This window comes from Hypanus sabinus, chromosome 1 (assembly GCF_030144855.1).
Source record: "Hypanus sabinus isolate sHypSab1 chromosome 1, sHypSab1.hap1, whole genome shotgun sequence".
Taxonomy (NCBI): domain Eukaryota; kingdom Metazoa; phylum Chordata; class Chondrichthyes; order Myliobatiformes; family Dasyatidae; genus Hypanus; species Hypanus sabinus.
Window position 1 is genome coordinate 202,512,792 of NC_082706.1, and position 17,537 is coordinate 202,530,328.

Genomic DNA, 17,537 nt, shown 5'->3' on the forward strand with positions numbered 1-17,537 from the left:
CCAAGTTACCCCAACCACAAACCGTTCTAGCTGTTACCATCCAGGAAACGGGACTGCGGCATAAAAGCCAGGACCAGCGGGCTCCGGGGACAGCTGCTTCCACCAGGCCATCAGTCTGCTTAATTCATGCTGATGCAACTGTATTTCTATGCTGACTATCTTGTTGTACATACTATTTATTATGAATTACCTTAAATTGTACATTGCACATTTAGATGAAGATACAACATAAATACTTTTACTCCTCACGTATGAGAAAGATGAGGGTAATAAAGTCAATGCAATTCAATCATGATATCTTGTAGTTAGGTGTTGCCTTGATTGCATTTCCTTATCTTCTCAAATTCTGCTCATTTGCTGTTCAAAGGTGCCAAATAATCTTGGCACACTTATAATGAGCAGGTTAGTGATGTATAAGCATTACAGAATACACTCTTAAAGACTCTTGATCACTTGGGGGATTAGTGAAAGTACACTGATGAAGTCGTATTTGGCTTGATAGAACTTTTTCTACTTTTTGAAGGCAGTAAAATGTAGGCAGTATTCAGGAAAATGACTAAGTTGTAGTAAACCCCAAATAGTTACTTAAGAGGCATAACTATGTCTGAAGCACTCGAGCTTGTGGTTATAGTCTACTATATTGACTGAATACCAGCTTCTCTGATCATGGGGACGTGAGGAGGATTCAGAATGGATCTAGGGCTGAAAGGTTAACATATGAGGAGCGTTTGATAGCTTTGGGCCTATATTTGCTGGGCAAATGAGTGGGGATCTCATTGAAACCTATTTAATATTGAAAGGCCTAGATAGAATGGATATGGGAGGATGTTTCATGTTATGGAATAGTGAACTGACCAGAGGGTACAATCTCAGAATAGAGGAACATCCATTTAGAACAGAGATGGGGAGGAATTTCCTTAGACAGAGAATAGTGAATCTCTAGAATTCATTGCCATAGATTGAATGGAAGGCAAGTCATTGTGTATATTCAAAGAAGAGGTTGATATGTTCTTGATTAGTGGGTGTCAAAGCTTATGGGGAGAAGGCAGGAGAATGTGGTTGAGAGGGATAATAAATCAGCCATGAGGGAATGTCAGAGAAGACTCGATGGGCTGAATGGCCTAATTCTGATCCTATGTCTCATGGTCTTATCTACTTGTCACTTGTTTCTGAAGTAGGTTGTAAATACTACATGCTACCTTTTTGTATTGCCACTGGCTTTTAGTATGCTCCATCATTATTCATAGTTCAAATTAATTGTCATTCAACCATACATGAATATTTATGACAGAAATTCTTGACGAAGGGTCTTGGCCCAAAATATCAACTCTTTATTCCTCAACATACATGCTGCCTGAAAAGTTGAGTTCCTCCTGAATTTTGTGTGTGCTGTATTTTACTTTGCATGATAAATTTGTATAATGTCAGAAAATATCAGCTTTTAAAGATGAAGATCTTCAAGTAATTTTGCTTTTCAGTATGTGTACGGAAATATTTTTAATAGAATTAACATGTAAAAACTGATATATAATCAGATAAGCAAACTGGAAGTTGTTTTTATCCATTGCTAGGATGTGTTTGTTGCTGGTAAAACCAATGTTTCTTGCCTCTCTCCAACTGCCCTTGTTTGAATGGCTTTGCTAGGCAGTTGCTATGGCATTCATAGCAAAAGGATTTGAGTACAGGAGCAGGGAGGTTTTACTGCAGTTGTACAAGGCCTTGGTGAGACCGCACCTAGAATATTGTGTGCAGTTTTGGTCCCCTAATCTGAGGAAAGACATTCTTGCCATAGAGTGAGTACAGAGAAGGTTCACCAGATTGATTCCTGGGATGGCAGGACTTTCATATGAAGAAAGACTGGATCGACTAGGCTTATACTCACTGGAATTTAAAAGATTGAGGGGGATCTTATTGAAACGTATAAAATTCTAAAGGGATTGGACAGGCTAGATGCAGGAAGATTGTTTCCGATGTTGGGGAAGTCCAGAACAAGGGGTTACAGTTTAAGGATAAAGGGGAAGCCTTTTAGGACCGAGATGAGGCAAAACTTCTTCACACAGAGTGGTGAATCTGTGGAATTCTCTGCCACAGGAAACAGTTGAGGCCGGTTCATTGGCTATATTTAAGAGGAAGTTAGATATGGCCCTTGTGGCTAAAGGGATCAGGGGGTATGGAGAGAAAGCAGGTACAGGGTTCTGAGTTGGATGATCAGCCATGATCATACTGAATGGCGGTGCAGGCTCGAAGGGCCGAATGGCCTATTCCTGCACCTATTTTCTATGTTGCGGAGGGCAGTTAAGAATCAGACATATTGCTGTGGGTCTGGAGTCACGTTAGCCAGACCAGGTACGGATATGAATTTGCTTTATTTAAAGGAATTAGTCAAGTTTGTTGTAGTATTTTTATTCCAGTTTTATGCAATTAACTGAATATAATTTCTTTACTTACTGTGGTGAGTTTTAAACCTTTATCTCTGGATAATTTAGTCCAGACTTCTGAATTATTAATCCAATAATATAACTCTTTTGTGCCCCTAAAATGTAGACATGGAATTTCTAATTCACTAACAAGGAAACTTTTTATTTTCAATAAAAAAATTGATGTGGGGCAAACATAAACTGGGTAACTATTGTGTATATCGGGCCTTTATTTCTGTGGTACAGCTATAAATTTAACAAAAAATATGTTGTCTTTGTTTTGTTCAAAGTCCATTTGTTGGAATTTACACAGGCATCTGTCAACGATTCTTGGCAACAAATATGATCATAGTGCTGAAGCCATTGTGCCTACATTATTTAATCTTGTCCCAAACTGTGCAAAAGTGATGGCAACATCTGGAGTAGCAGCAATCCGGTGCATCATCCGTGTGAGTAAATCATGCATATTCTCTTTAAACTTGTATTGGTGATAGTTACAATGACTTTAATTCAGCTGGATTTTCCCCAAAGGTAATTCACAGGAAAATCCTCAACACAAAACTTCAAACCAAAATTTATATGGGGAGAGAAAAAAGTATTGAAAAAAATTGAGTATTTTTCAAGATTAGGAAAGAACAAAAGTTAGTTCAAGATTGTAGAGAGAATGGGGACAGATAGATAGGACCAAGGGAATATTGCCAGTAGGATGAAGCAAGAGTTATTGTAGCAATTACTTGATGTGGTGGTGAACTGATGACTTCTGGTCAACAGTTTCTTGTCTTTGAGAAGTATTTAAATATTTCTTGCTGAGTTTAAGAAAGCTAATTTTCATTCAAGTGTAACATATTGAGCTTAACTTTATGACTGAAGTATTTGGGACTGGGTGGTAATTTGCTCATTTTTTTTCCTCGCAGCACACTCATGTTCCAAGGTTAATTCCCTTAATAACCAGCAATTGTACTTCAAAGTCAGTGGCAGTGAGAAGGTAAGGCTATTAAATTGGTATTTATTTAGAGATACAATGTGGAGCAGGTCATTCCAGCCCAACAAGCCGTGCCACCCAGCAACCCATCCATTTAACCCTAGCCAAATCATAGGACAATTTACAATGAAAATTAACCTACTAACTGGTGTGTCTTTGGACCATGGGAAGAATCCAGAGCACCTGGAAGAATCCTACACATATGGGTAGAATGTGCAAACTTCCTTACAGAGGGAGCCGGATTGAACTCTCAACTTCAATGTCCTGAGCTGCAATAACATCACGCTAACTACCACACTATCATAGTGTATTTATTTTTTTAAATATTGTATGTCCTTGTGAATCATGTGGCTAAAGAGCTACGGTCATGAGACTCAACTTTTGTAATAATTATTTCCTGCAAGATGTCAAAAGCCAACAATCAGAAAATTACTGCTTCAATGGTTCCATTTAATATCAGAGAATGTATACAGTATACAACCTGAGATTCTTACTCTTCACAGACGAAACAGAAGAAAACTCCAAAGAATGAATGACAAAGCATTAGAACCCCAAAGACCCCCTTCCCCTCCCACACACAATCTACAGCAAAGTATCAACCCTCTCCCTACTTGTTCCAGCTGGAAGCATTAGCACCCACCACCTGCCAGCAAAAAATAGCAAAGCCCCCAAAGAGACCATGATCTAGGTCCATCAAAACTACAGACCGTAACACAGCACTTCAGCTCTGTCTCGGCCTCTATGTGTCTGTCTGTCTGTCTCTCTCTATTTCTATCTCTGTCTCAGATTTCATCCCTTCCACAGCGAGAACAGCTTGCTGTTTTGAAGTTAGTCTGAAGTGACGCTTATTGGAGCTCACCCAATTTGAGAACCAGCAAACCCCCCCCCCCAGAGATCTCCAACAACCATACCCACTGACTTGATGTTCCAATCTCACACGATGCTCAGTTAGCAACACTGGTGAGGAATCAGTCATACATGGGGTCGTGCAAGGCCTGACCCCAAAGGTGTATGTCTTCCAGGCCACTCCTGGAGATATCAAAAATAGCCAATCAGTGAGCTCCAAGAGCGGGAACTCACTGCCATGAAGAACCACAGTTTGAGTACAGCTGTAAAAGAATAAAGAGTGACATTAAAGATATAAATTGAAGCTGTTTCACAGGTGTGCTCGAATAAGTCGCCCTCTGGCGCAATCTTAGCTCCTCTCCAATTTTCAATTAACTTTATCAAAATAGTTATAATATCCTAAATCAATATTAGTGCCATGGAAACATGGATTAGTAACATATAGAAATGAGCCCTTGAGACCACCACATCCATGGCTTTTTATGTACTCATCCACAATATTTGCACACAATTACAACCCTATTCCTGCTGCACGGAGGGTTGGGGCTCAGAAGGATTTATGCCAAATGCAGGAAATGGAATTAGCTGGGTGAGCACCTGAAAACTTTTGCCTTTGACTCAACTTGCTGATGTACCCATTAGGAACGAATGGATGAATATAACCTGTTTATATTACTTAACCCTGATAAAGAACTCTTGTTCACTTATAATTAAAAATGTCAAGTGTCTGAGCTTAGCTTGGAAAGACTGACTTTTTCATATTATTTACAGGCGTTGTTATGAGTTTTTAGATTTGTTGCTGCAGGAATGGCAAACACACTCCCTAGAAAGGTAAGGACATAAAAGTTCAAAAGAAGTAGAAACTGTTAGCACAAAAAATTTGGAGAAAAGACATACGTCTGATTGGATAGTGATTTGCATCTTACAGTGTTTAATTATTTGAAAAGGTTTATTTTCCAAGTTTATTGGGTTTTTTTTAAATAAAAGTAGTTCATTACAGTGCTGTTAGAGTTTCAAATGTAAATGTGACAGATTTTCATATTTGTAATTTATTGGGTCATTGCATACTATCCACAGTTAGATCCTACACTTGAATGTACTTGCTTGGGTCTGGTAGGCTGAAATATCCCCAGTTGCTCATTCATGGCCATAGTAGTAAAAAGCCTCAAATGGCATATTGAAGATGCCACAAAGCTTGGACAGGCAGCAAAGTTTGACCACAGTTTTACTTGCTGGCAGAACTGTGGGAATCTCTGTTCCATCATGGGTACTAGCCTCTGTAGTATCCAAGACATCTGAAAGGATTGGTGCCTTAAAAATGCAGTGTCCATCATTAAGGACCTCCACCACCCAGGACATGCCCTCTTCTCATTGTTACCATCAGGAAGGAGGCACAGTAACCTGAAGGAACATATTCTGTGATTCAGGAACAGCTTCTTCCCCTCTGCCATCAGATTTCTAAATGGACATTGTAGCCATGAACACTATCTTACTATTTTCTAATTTCTATTTTTGCACTACTTATTTAAATTTAACTATTTAAAACATATACATAAATAGTTGCTGTAACCATTAAAAATAAAGTGAATAATTATTGTAAATTTGGAGTACTAACAGTAAAGTTTGCAAAAATATACTTCAAAAATCAAGAATTATAACATTAAACAAAACCAAAATGTGATCTCCATTGAAGTAGATCATGTGTTCTATCTAACTTGACATAGACTCTGACAGCTAACTTCCACATATGATTAGAACTTGGTAGAAGTGTTGATATCTTCTAGGAATATGGAGAGGAAAGGTTTATTTGGTGTATAAACATTTAAAACATACAAACAGAAGTAATACACACAAAATGCTGGAGGAACTCAGCAGGCCAGGCAGCATCTAGGAAAGAAGCCTGAAATGTCAACTGTACTCTTTTCCTAGGAGCTAACTGGCCTGCTGAGTTCCTCCAGCATTTTGTGTGTGCTGCTCTGATTTCCAGCATCTGCAGATTTTCTCTTGTTTGTGAACAGAAGTACTAATTCGAATTACTTCACATAGTGTACAGTTCAATGTCAAAATTAGGTTTATTATCAAAAATCAATTCTTAAGCTGGTGCAGAAATTCTAACTCTTTCAGCTCTGTAAAGGTATTTACTGTTCCTTTCATCTGTTATTGACTGTTTTACTGAGCAAATAGAGTAGAGAATGCAGGCTTAGGCTTAACAACAATTTCGATCTCTTGCTTAAAAAAATAATTATTGCCAAAATTGAAAGAATAATGTCCACGTTGCAGATAATTCACTTTGTACTTCAAGAAAATGTTAGCTTAGGCTGTGATTGGGAAATCTTGCCTGAAAATATAGGTGACATTATCTGAAAGCTTGAGGAATCAGAATTATATTCATTAATACTGTCATATATGACATGTAATTTGTTGTTTTGTGGCAGCAGTACAGGGTGAAGTTATAAATTTACTATTAATTACAAAATCAATATTACCCAAAAAAGAATAATGAGGTAGTTTCTAGATTTCCAGCATCTGCAGAATCAGTCATGTTTATTATAATGTAGTGTTCAGAAATCTAATAGTGGAGGGAAAGAAGCTGTTCCTGAAGAAAGTAAAAAGTATCATCTACATTACCAGACAAATGGCTGCAGTGCTCATTCCCCATGCCCCCTTTCCCCCACTCACCCCTCATCCCCTTTGTTTTTCTGAATTGTGGCCTCAGCAAATTTGTTAATAACTTGAGTGCATATTTCAGGGTAAAATGACACAGTCACTACACTCTTTGCAGTGTTTCAATGACCATTCAGATCAACACAGATGATAGAATTTGTCCAAAGAATCCTTAATTATTTCTTCCAAATGTTTTAGTTGAGCAAGTATAAAAAGCATGATTACTTTTTATATTTATTTTGACCAGGCACGTGACTGTTCTGGTTGAGACCATCAAGAAAGGCATTTCAGATGCTGATGCAGAAGCCAGACAGGAAGCTAGAAAGTAAGGAATCATTTCAGTGCTAATCATATTTTTTAAACAAAGTAAATCTACTATGGATTTGATATAAGATTTTTGTTGAAATAAGTAATTTGTCTATGTTTGCTATACTCAGAACATTTTAAAATGAGTTTTTTGCTGAATAAGTATTCACTGTGGAAGATATGGGCAGTATGGTAGAAGTTCCAGGTTTCAGGGGCATGAAGAGATATTGGATAAATTGGTCAGTCCTTCAAGAATCACAGGCAGTTAACAGCAAATAGGAATAAAGGGGGCTTTTTCTGGTTGGCAGTATTGGGACTGCTACTTTTCACATTGTTTGTCAATGATTTGGATAATGGAATTGATGGCTTTGTGGCAAAGTTTGCGGATGATACGAAGATAGGTGGAGGGGTAGGTACTGCTGAGGAAGCAATGCAATTGCAGCAGGACTTAGACAGATTGGAAGAATGGGCAAAAAAGTGTCAGATGGAATACAGTGTTGGGAAATGTATGATAATGCATTTTGGTATAGGAAATAATAGTACAGGCAGTCCCCGGGTTACGAACAAGTTCCGTTCCTGAGTCCGTCTTTAAGTTGGATTTGTACGTAAGTCGGAACAAGTACCTCCGGTATTATTTAGTGTCAGTTAGTCAAACGTTTGCCTTAGTGTATATTATACCTTTCTCTGCATATAAAACACTTAAGAAATATATGTATTCCAATAATTAAACCACTGCGTTGCTTAGTAATAATTGTAGCTTTCATCGGGGCAGGGCCTTTCAAATGCTCCATTATTCTCACTTTATCCTTCAAAATTGTTCCGATCGTTGACTGACTGTAGCCTAATGCTTTTCCAATGACCGATGGTGTTTCACCTCTTTCCAAACGCTTTATTATTTCCACTTTATTTTCAATCACCATCACTTCCTGTCAACGGAACAGAAACATTGTGGGCGGCGGTCCTGATCTCCGCTGACTCCCGAGGTCCGCCGAGTCACAAGGACCACTGCACTGAATTCCCCAGGTCCTAAAGTCCACCTCACTGGGACAGGTTAAATGGGACAAGTGGGGGTGTGCTATGTTTGGGTATTTGATTCCCCCACAATATTCTGCATGGGAATTTAAACTGGAAGTGGCAGTGTTTTTGTTTTTACGAGGTCGAGTTCCGAGCTCGACATCAACCTGGCACGGATGGTATGGGAGTCACTGGATCGACATCAACCCAGAACGGGAGTGGTCTGTCACTGGATTGAACGGAGGCTCCCAAGTTCTCAAGCCCAGCACTGATCTCACTGCACCACCAGCCAACCAGAACGGGGGCGGGGGCGGGGTCAGGGTCAGGGTGAATCTTACTAAAAAAATTTTAAGCCAAATACAAAGTTACACACTCAGCACAGTGTCAATGGCAACGACTTAAAATGGCGGAAGGCGTCGCGATCCAACTTACAATGATGGACGGTGTTCTCCTTCCTCAGTTCGTAAGTACGAGTTGTCCGTAAGTCAGATGTTCGTAACTCGGGGACTACCTGTACAGACTGTTATTTAAATAGGGAGAAGGTTCAAACATCAGAGGTGCAGAGGGACTTGGGAGTCCTCATGCAAGGCTCCCAGAAAATTAATTTACAGGTTGAGTCTTTGGTAAAGAAAGCAAATACAATGTTGGCATTTATGTAAAGGGAAATAGAATATAAAAGCAAGGAGATAATCCTGAGCCTTTATAAGACACCAGTTAGGCGGCACTTGGAGTATTGTCAATAGTTTTGGGCCCCATGTCTCAGAAAGGATGTGTTGTCATTGGAGAGTATCCAGAGGAGGTTCACAAGGATTATCCTGGAAACAAAGGGGTTAATATAAGAGGAGAGTTTGGTAGTTTTGGGCCTGTACTCACTGGAAATTAGAATATGTGGGGAGCTCATTGAAACTTACTGAATGTTGAAAGGACTAGATAGGGTGGATGTGGAAAGGATGTTTCCTATGGTGGGGGTATCCAGAACAAGAGGGCACATCCTCAAAATTTAGGGGCAACCTTTTAGAACTGAAGCAAGGAGGGTAGCCAGAGAGTAGTGAATCAGTGGAATGCTCTGCTACAGACTGCGGTGGAGGCAGAGTCTGTGGATATGTTTAAGGAGGAAGTTGATAGTTTCCTGATCGGTTAGGGCATCAAACGATATGGTGAGAAGGCAGGTGTATGGGGTTGAGTAGGTTCCAGGATCAGCCATGAAGGAATGGCAGAGCAGACTCAATGGGCTGAATGGCTGAATTCTGCTCCTCTGTCTTATGGTGTTATGGTCTCAACTGTGTGAAGTCACCATAATGAGACAGAAATTTCTAAGGAAACTGAAAGGTCTGAAGGTAGATAAGTCACCTGGACCATACAGTCTATACCCCAGAGTTCTAAAAGAGGTGGCTGAAGAGATTGTGGGGATATTAGTACTGATTTCAAGAATCTACTAGATTCTGGAATGGTTCTGGAAGACTGGAAAATTGCAAGTATCACTCCACTCTTCAAGAAGGGAGAGAGACAGAAGAATGGAAACTGTAAGCTAGTTAGTCTGACCTCAGTGGTTGGGAAGATGTTGGAGTTGGTTATTAAGGATGAGGTCTCAGGGTACTTGGAGGCATTGGATAAAATAGGTAGTAGTCTGCATGGTTTCCTCAAGGGAAAATCTTGCCTGGAAAATCTTTAAAGAAAGAACAAGCAGAATGGACAAAGGAGTTTATATCATGTACTTGGATTTTTAGAAGGCCATTGACAAGGCGCCACACATGAGGTTGCTTAACAAGCTACAAGCCCATGGTATTACAGAAAAGATTCTAGCATGGATAAAGCAGGCTGATTGTCAGGAGGCAATCAGTAGCAATAAAGGGAGCCTTTTCTGACTGGCTGCTGATGACTTGTGGTAATCCACAGGGGTCTGTGTTGCAACCAATTCTTTTAATGTTATATGTTAATGGTTTGGATGATGGAATTGATGGCTTTGTTGCAAAGTTTGAAGACGATATGAAGATAGGTAGTGGGGCAGATAATTCCAGCATATATAGAACAGAAGATTTCAGATTTGCTCATCTAACTACAGCACTACAATTTAACTCGGTGTTTTGAGCTTAGAAATTGAAAATTCAGCTGTGGTTTTAGCATTTAAGGTAGTTCCTCAGAGGATAATAAACAGAAGAAGGTCTGCAGGTGGCAGAAATCCAGAGTGGTACATACAAAAGATCGGAGGTACTCGGCAGATTAGGCAGCATCTATGGAGAGGAATAGAGCATCAATGTTTCGGACTGATACATAATGAAGGGTTTCAGCCTAAAACATGAACTCCTTATTCCGTCCCATAGATGCCACCTGAGTTGCTCCAGCATTTGGTGTGTGTTTCCTTAAAGGATAATGTGGGACTCTTTTAAGCAAACATTCACACATGGAGAAAGAATGGTAATTCTCTCAGAACAGTAGATTAGTCATTGCATGAAGTGATATGGTGAGAAAGCAGGAGATTGGGGGTGGGGGGGGGGGGGGGGGAAATCGGTCAGCTATCTGGACCGGCTGGAAAATTAGGCTGAAAAATGGCAAATGGAGTTTAATGCAGACAAGTGTGAGGTATTGCACTTTGGAAGGAAAAACCAAGGTAGAACATACAAGGTAAATGGTAGGGCACTAAGGAATGCAGTAGAACAGAGGGATCTAGGAATACAGATACCAAGTTCCCTAAAAGTGGCATCATAGGTAGATAGGGTAGTAAAGAGAGCTTTTGATACATTGGCCTTTATAAATCAAAGTATTGAGTATAAGAGTTGGAATGTTATAGTGAGGTTGTATAAGACATTGATAAGTGGTGAATTGCGAATTTGGAGTATTATGTGCAGTTTTGGTCACCGAATTACAGGAAGGATATTAATACGGTTGAAAGAGTGCAGAGAAGGTTTACAAGGATGTTGCCAGGACGTGAGAAACTAAGGTACAGAGAAAGGTTGAATAGGTTAGGACTTTATTCCCTGGAGCATAGAAGAATGAGGGGAGACTTGATAGAGGTATATAAAATTATGATGGATATAGGTAGAGTGAATGTAAACAGGCTTTTTCCACTGAGGCTAGAGGAGAATAAAACCAGAGGACATGGGTTAAGAGTGAAGGGGGAAAGTTTAAAGGGACCATTAGGGGGGCTTCTTCACACAGAGTGGTGGGAGTGTGGAATGAGCTGCCAGATGAAGTGGTAAATTCTTAACATTTAAGAAAAACTTGGACAAGTACATGGATGAGATATGGAGGGATATGGGCCAGTTACAGGTCAGTGAGACTAGGCAGAAAAATGGTTCGGCACAGCCAAGAAGGGCCAAAAGGCCTGTTTCTGTGCTGTAATGTTCTATGGTTCTATGCCAAGATGGCAGAGCAGACTCAATGGGCCAAATGGCCTAATTTTGCTCCTACATACTGAAAAAAAAGAGACAGCTGAGGGGTAGGAAAAAGTGAGGAAAGGGGATTTCTCTATTTTCCTAAATAGTTTTTCAGTGTACATGCAACATTGGAACCTGCGTTTTCCTGTTAGGGATATAATAAAAGACTGAATCATTACCTTTCTTCTCCTCAGTCCAACATAGTCTGTTGCAGGAATTCAGCGGCATCTTTGGGGAGAGAGGTGATGATCATTATTGCCATTATTTTTCTTTTGTTTAATAGCTCCATGATTTTCTCTTATGTAGCAATAATTAGAGGGTATTGATAATATTAATAGATAAACAGCGAAACTTCCCTTTGAAAGTTCTGAAAATGTGATGTTTAATTTTTTTTGAGTAGAACCTACTGGAGTCTTCGAAACCATTTTCCTGCTGAAGCTGATGCATTATACAACTCCCTGGAACCGTCCTATCAGAAAGGATTTCAGGCCCACCTGAAGAGTTCCACAAGTGCAGCTTCTCTTCCTCACTCAGATCGGTCATCTTCCAGCTCACAAGAAAGCCTCAAGTAGGACAAGACTATTTTAAATAATACGTACTTCAAGTTAAGTCACTGTGTAGCGCTGTATTTTTATACTGATTCGGACTTTCCTCCTTACTGATTAAGTTGACTGAAAATTAAGTCATGGACAATGAATATTGAAACTTTTACATTACAACTTGTATAGTGCATGGACACAACTTGTATTTTATAGGGTAATGGGAAAGATCTGTAGCCTCAAAATAAAAATGATTTAGAGGGACCATCTAGGGGTTGTAATGTTCATGGAAGTGCATTATAAATTGGGTTGTTTAGTCGAAATAGATATGATACAAGGATTATCATCTAAATCTTAGCTTCTAGTTTTTAGCACCAATAAATTATAACTTTTTCATACTTCAATAATTTTTATTAGCTAATTTTCTTTTATTTCATGCATAATTATTATTACATCTCCACATTTTAAGTTTAACACTTAATACATTTTTATTAGAACAATACTGTGTATCTTTTGAGCAGACATAATTCACATATGGGAATTTTGCATATCTGTTTCTTCAGTTTGAAAAAATGTAATCAAAATTGAATTCATTAACTTTATAAGCACAATGTAATTGAAGGATTGAAATAAAGCTTTTTTGCATCTCTGAGCCAAAAGAAAAAATTGGATTAGTGTCATCATCATGCAGTTATACATGGAAACAGACCCTTCAGCCAACTTGTCCATGCCTTCCTGAGCTAGTCCCGGTTCCCTGCATTTGGTTTGTATTCCTTTATGACTTTCCCAAGCATGTCTCTTCCAAGTGCTTCTCTGGAGTAGAGGAGGCTGAATGAGCAGACAGAAGTTTATAAAACGTTGAGAGGCACAAGTTCTCAACCAATCTTTCCTCAGGGTCAAAATGTCTAAAACTAGAGGCTTCTCTCCCCCCCCCCCCCCCATTTAAGATGAGAGGAAGAGTTCAAAGAAAATGGGTGGGATATTTGTTTTTATGTAGAGAGTGGTGGCTCCCTGTTAGGCACTGCTAAGGGTGGTGCTGGAGATAAATACAATTGAGGCATTTAAGAGACTCTTTGATAGGCATTGGAAGCATATGGACTATGTGCGAACCAAAGAAATTAGATTGAATTAGTTAGTTCAGCTCAGTACCATGGTCCAAAGGACCTGTTCCTTGTTGTGAAGTTCTATGTTCTTTTAAATGTTCTAATTGTATCTGCTTCTGCTACTTCTTCTGGCAGCTTGTTCATGTATCACCATCCTGTGTACAAAATCTTATCCATCAGGTCTACCTATACCCTAAAACTAACCCTACCCTTGTAACAATCCATCTTACCCATGCACCTCCTAAGAGAATTAATTTAGTCGTTTTACCTCTCAATTTATTGGGAGTAGAAGACAAAAGTTCAACAAGATGGTTAACATTGGAGAGAAAAATATAATCTTAAAAGTTTTGTTTGAAATATGCACTATTTACAATATTGGGATGGGTATTAGAGTAGGATTGGAATACATTAACTGTACTTGCTGGACAACTGGATAAAATCAGAAAATGTAACTGGTTAGCCAATATCAATTAACCTTTTGTCAGGGCAAGACAAAGTTAGAAATTAGAATTTAGGTTTATTATCACTGAAATATATTGTGAAATTTGATGATTTGCGGCAGCAGTACATAAAAAATAAAGTGCAAAAAAGAGCACAAAATAGTGAGATATTCATGGACCACTCAGAAATCTCTTGGCGGAGGGAAAGAAACGTTCGTAAAATGGTGAATGTGTGTCTCCAGGCTGCTGCACCATCTTAGTAATGTAGTAATGGATGGCGAGTGTCCTTAATGATAGATGCTGCTGTTTGAGGCATCGTATTTTAAAGATGTCCTCAGTGATGAGAAGCTAGTGCCCATGAGGGAGTTGACTTGGATTTAGAGCGTTTTCCCTGGTACATCTGTAGAGATTTGCTAGAGTTTTTGGTGACATACCAACACTCATCAATATCCTAATGAGATATAGGCATTGGCATGCCTTCTTTGTGATTGCATCAATATGTTGGACCCAGGATAGATGTTCAGATATGTTGAGACTCAGAAACTTGAAAACTTTCCACTGCAGACCCTTGGATGAAAACAGTTGTGTTTCTCCTTCCTGAAGTTCAAAGATCAAACCAATTTTTAATTGGCAGAGGAGCAGGAATTGTGGAGATGAAAAGGGGAATGATTATGATTTGAACTCGACACATCATACTATGCAAAAGCTCATGGTATCAGCATAGAGGGAATGATAAAGCTGATTTTATCAAAGTTGATCTGTTTGAAGGGAATATAAGTAGAAAACATAAAGACAGAGGAGCAAGTGAAAAGTAAACATTGTTAGAATGAAGGTTTCCTTTGTTACAGATATTAAAGGTCACTAACTTCAACAGTTCTTTCTCTGCCATTGCTTTACTCTTGCATTGTTTCTTTGCCCAGTCTTTCCCCGGTTATGTTTCAACCATCTATTCTGACCTTTATCCCTCTGTTTCTGAATGAACCGTCTCCAGTAGAGATATAAACTTTCCCATCCTATATGCCTCTTAATGAATTCTGAGCCTGAAATGATGCTGAGCTCTTATTTTGCCACCTTTGCCTTTGTGCTGGGGTCTGTGACCATGTCTTTCCCCCTGGGTTTTTCCCTTTACCCTCTTACTGTCTCTAGATCTCTTCTGCTGATATGACATTGATCATATCTATGCTCCTCATAATTTTCTATATCTCAATGAGATCTCCTCCTCAGCTCCTTCACTCTAAAGAGTCTCTCCATGTGGCTATTTCCATACAGCAGTTCTCTTCAGTGCAGTCAAATCCTACATATAGCATAGCAAGCAGAACTGCACACAATAATCTAGATGTGACCAAAACAATGTTTTATGTAGTTGCACCATAACCTCTTGCTGTTAAGCTCTATACCCTGTCTAATAAAGAAAATAATCCTGTATGCCTTCTGAGCCATCATATTCAGATGTGTTACCACCATTAGGGGTTCTCGGAGATACAACTCAAGATACCACTAAAAGTCTACCTTTCATTGTGCATGCCTTAGCTTTATTAGTCCTTGCAAAAGCACCACCTCACCTTTTTTGTATTAAATTTCATTTGCTTTTGCTATGCCACTCTTATCAATCCAACAATAGGTTCAAGTAGCCAAACACTCCTTACTCTTCAAAAGCACAACCAATCTTAGGGTCATTTGCAAACTTACTGTTCCATGACATACAGATTGTTAATATAGATAAACTGAAAAGACCATTGATCATTGTGAAACACAGCTGATCACGGACAGCTGCAAAAGCAGCTCTGAAATATCACCCACTGCCTTCTCTCTTTAGCTACTTTAAGTCCAATTTGCCATGGGATCTGACCTATTAGATCAATCTCCCACATGTTCTGGTCAAATGCCTTCCTGAAATCCATACAGACTACATAACTGCACTACCTTGATCTACCAGCTTAATTTATCTTCAAAAAATTCAATCAAAGTGATCTGATTTCCACTAAACAAAACCATCATCGATTTATTCCTGTCTCTTCAAGTGTCCATCAGAGCTTTTTCCAATTATCTCCCTTGCTATTGATTTTAGACCTGGCAGTCTGTAATCACCTTGCTTATTCCTCTTGCAGGTATCACATCTGCTGTCCTGAAGTCATCCAGTAGTCCTCCAAGGCCAGCAAAGTGCTGCCAGATGACAGAAGGCCAGCAAATTTTAAATATTTACCTCAGTAATCTTTTCCTTTGCATTCCAGAGCAGTCAGAAATATACCTCACTAGACCTTAGATGTTTATCCATTTCAAGCCTGCTACAGAAGTCCTTCTGTAGCCTCTCTGCTTCCTCAAATCTACCTGTCCCTACACCGATCTTCATATCATAAACAAACTTGGCCACAAAACCATCAATTCTGTCATCCAAATCATTGGCTAATGATGTAAAAATAATCTGTCCCAACACAGACTCCTGTGGGACACTACAAGTCACCAGCAAGCAGAAGAGGTTCCCGTTATTTCCACTCTTTGCCTCCTGCCAATCAGCCACTGCTTTATCCTAACCCTTCTTTTGTTGGTCTCTTGCTCCTAAAATGCTTTGGAAGGTGAGGAGGATTTAGAAAAGAGCCAGTTTAAAAGCCAAAGAGAAGTGCCACAGGAACACAATTACTTCAATAAGGGAATAAGGGGAAAATAGCATAAGGGAAAAATAGCAATAAGTTAGTTCAGAAAAATTAATATGAATACACAACAATTAATAAGAGGGAATAAGATTTCCTCTAAATGTCACATACTACCAGTCTGGAAACAAAATATTCGAGGATTTTTGACTATTAGAAGGAATGAGCAAAATAGAAATGGCAGAGGATGCCTTTTTATTGTAAGGAATGTGATAAAGTTAACAGTAAAGAGAATCTATCTCTGATCGAAAAGAGAGCAGAAGGTGGTAGCTAGCTAACTCTACCTATTCCTTAATTTTCTTGAATTCCCAGGCATCCAGTGACCAGATTTTGCAGCATCCTTGATGGTGCAAAACATTCCTCACTTCGCTTAAACAACTCCCCAGGCCCGAGACCATTCTCCCTTCATACTAAATCTCAAGATACTTTTCCCTAGTAATTTTACACTTTATTCTTCTTTGAATCCTAGGACTTCAAAATTTTGGCAGTTCCAGTAGTCACCACTGCAGAAAATTGAAAGACACCAATTTGACTTTTTCTACAAGAAATGAATTGCCACAGATTTCAATCCTTATAATATCAATACCTTACTCAGCTGCAATCTCCACAGTTCAGTGAAAGCAATCATCAGCACAGGGTGATGGAAGCTAAATGTTGGTGATGGAAACTCTGAACCAACCCCATAGGTTAATCTAATGGTTCTAAAACATTTAATAGAATGATACATTGCATAATAAATAGTCATACAGATTGTGTTTGTTTGTGTTGTCTGTAATAGTTAACGTGATTTATTTTGTTTCTTTCCAGCCGTGCCTTTCCAGCTAAATGGTCTGTTGCAAGTGGGAGTACATCAAAAGGTTAGTATTTTATATTGAGTTCTTTAGAACTTCATCACATACATGAATGAGTATATAATTAATTCATATTTTGAACAATCGAGTGATTGACAGTTTTTTCAAAGCATGAGGAAAGCGCAGGATTATAGAACATAGATTTGTACAGTGGTTGAACAGGCCCTGTGGCCCACAAAGTTCTGCCAATCCAAATAAATTAGTAATCAAATGGCTATCTAAAGTAATCCCTCTGCCTTCACAATGTCCATATCCTTCCATTTTCCTCACATTCATGTGCCTATCCAAGCATCTCTTAAAAGTCCCTGATGTATCTGCCTCTACTTCCACCCCAACAGCGCACCCAGCTTTGC

The 17,537-nt window shown here is 39.1% G+C and overlaps 1 protein-coding gene across 8 annotated transcripts in view; it reads left to right on the forward strand.

Annotated features, from left to right (window-relative positions):
- The window catches only part of clasp2 (cytoplasmic linker associated protein 2), a 376,943-nt gene that overhangs the window by 196,255 nt on the left and 163,151 nt on the right, over positions 1-17,537 (forward strand). For all 8 annotated transcript variants that reach the window (XM_059984319.1, XM_059984334.1, XM_059984325.1 and 5 more), the window contains 6 exons: positions 2,731-2,866; positions 3,332-3,402; positions 5,017-5,076; positions 7,157-7,234; positions 12,004-12,171; positions 17,141-17,190. In XM_059984319.1, the coding sequence (XP_059840302.1) occupies positions 2,731-2,866; positions 3,332-3,402; positions 5,017-5,076; positions 7,157-7,234; positions 12,004-12,171; positions 17,141-17,190 (563 nt within the window). The remainder of the gene's footprint in view (positions 1-2,730; positions 2,867-3,331; positions 3,403-5,016; positions 5,077-7,156; positions 7,235-12,003; positions 12,172-17,140; positions 17,191-17,537) is intronic.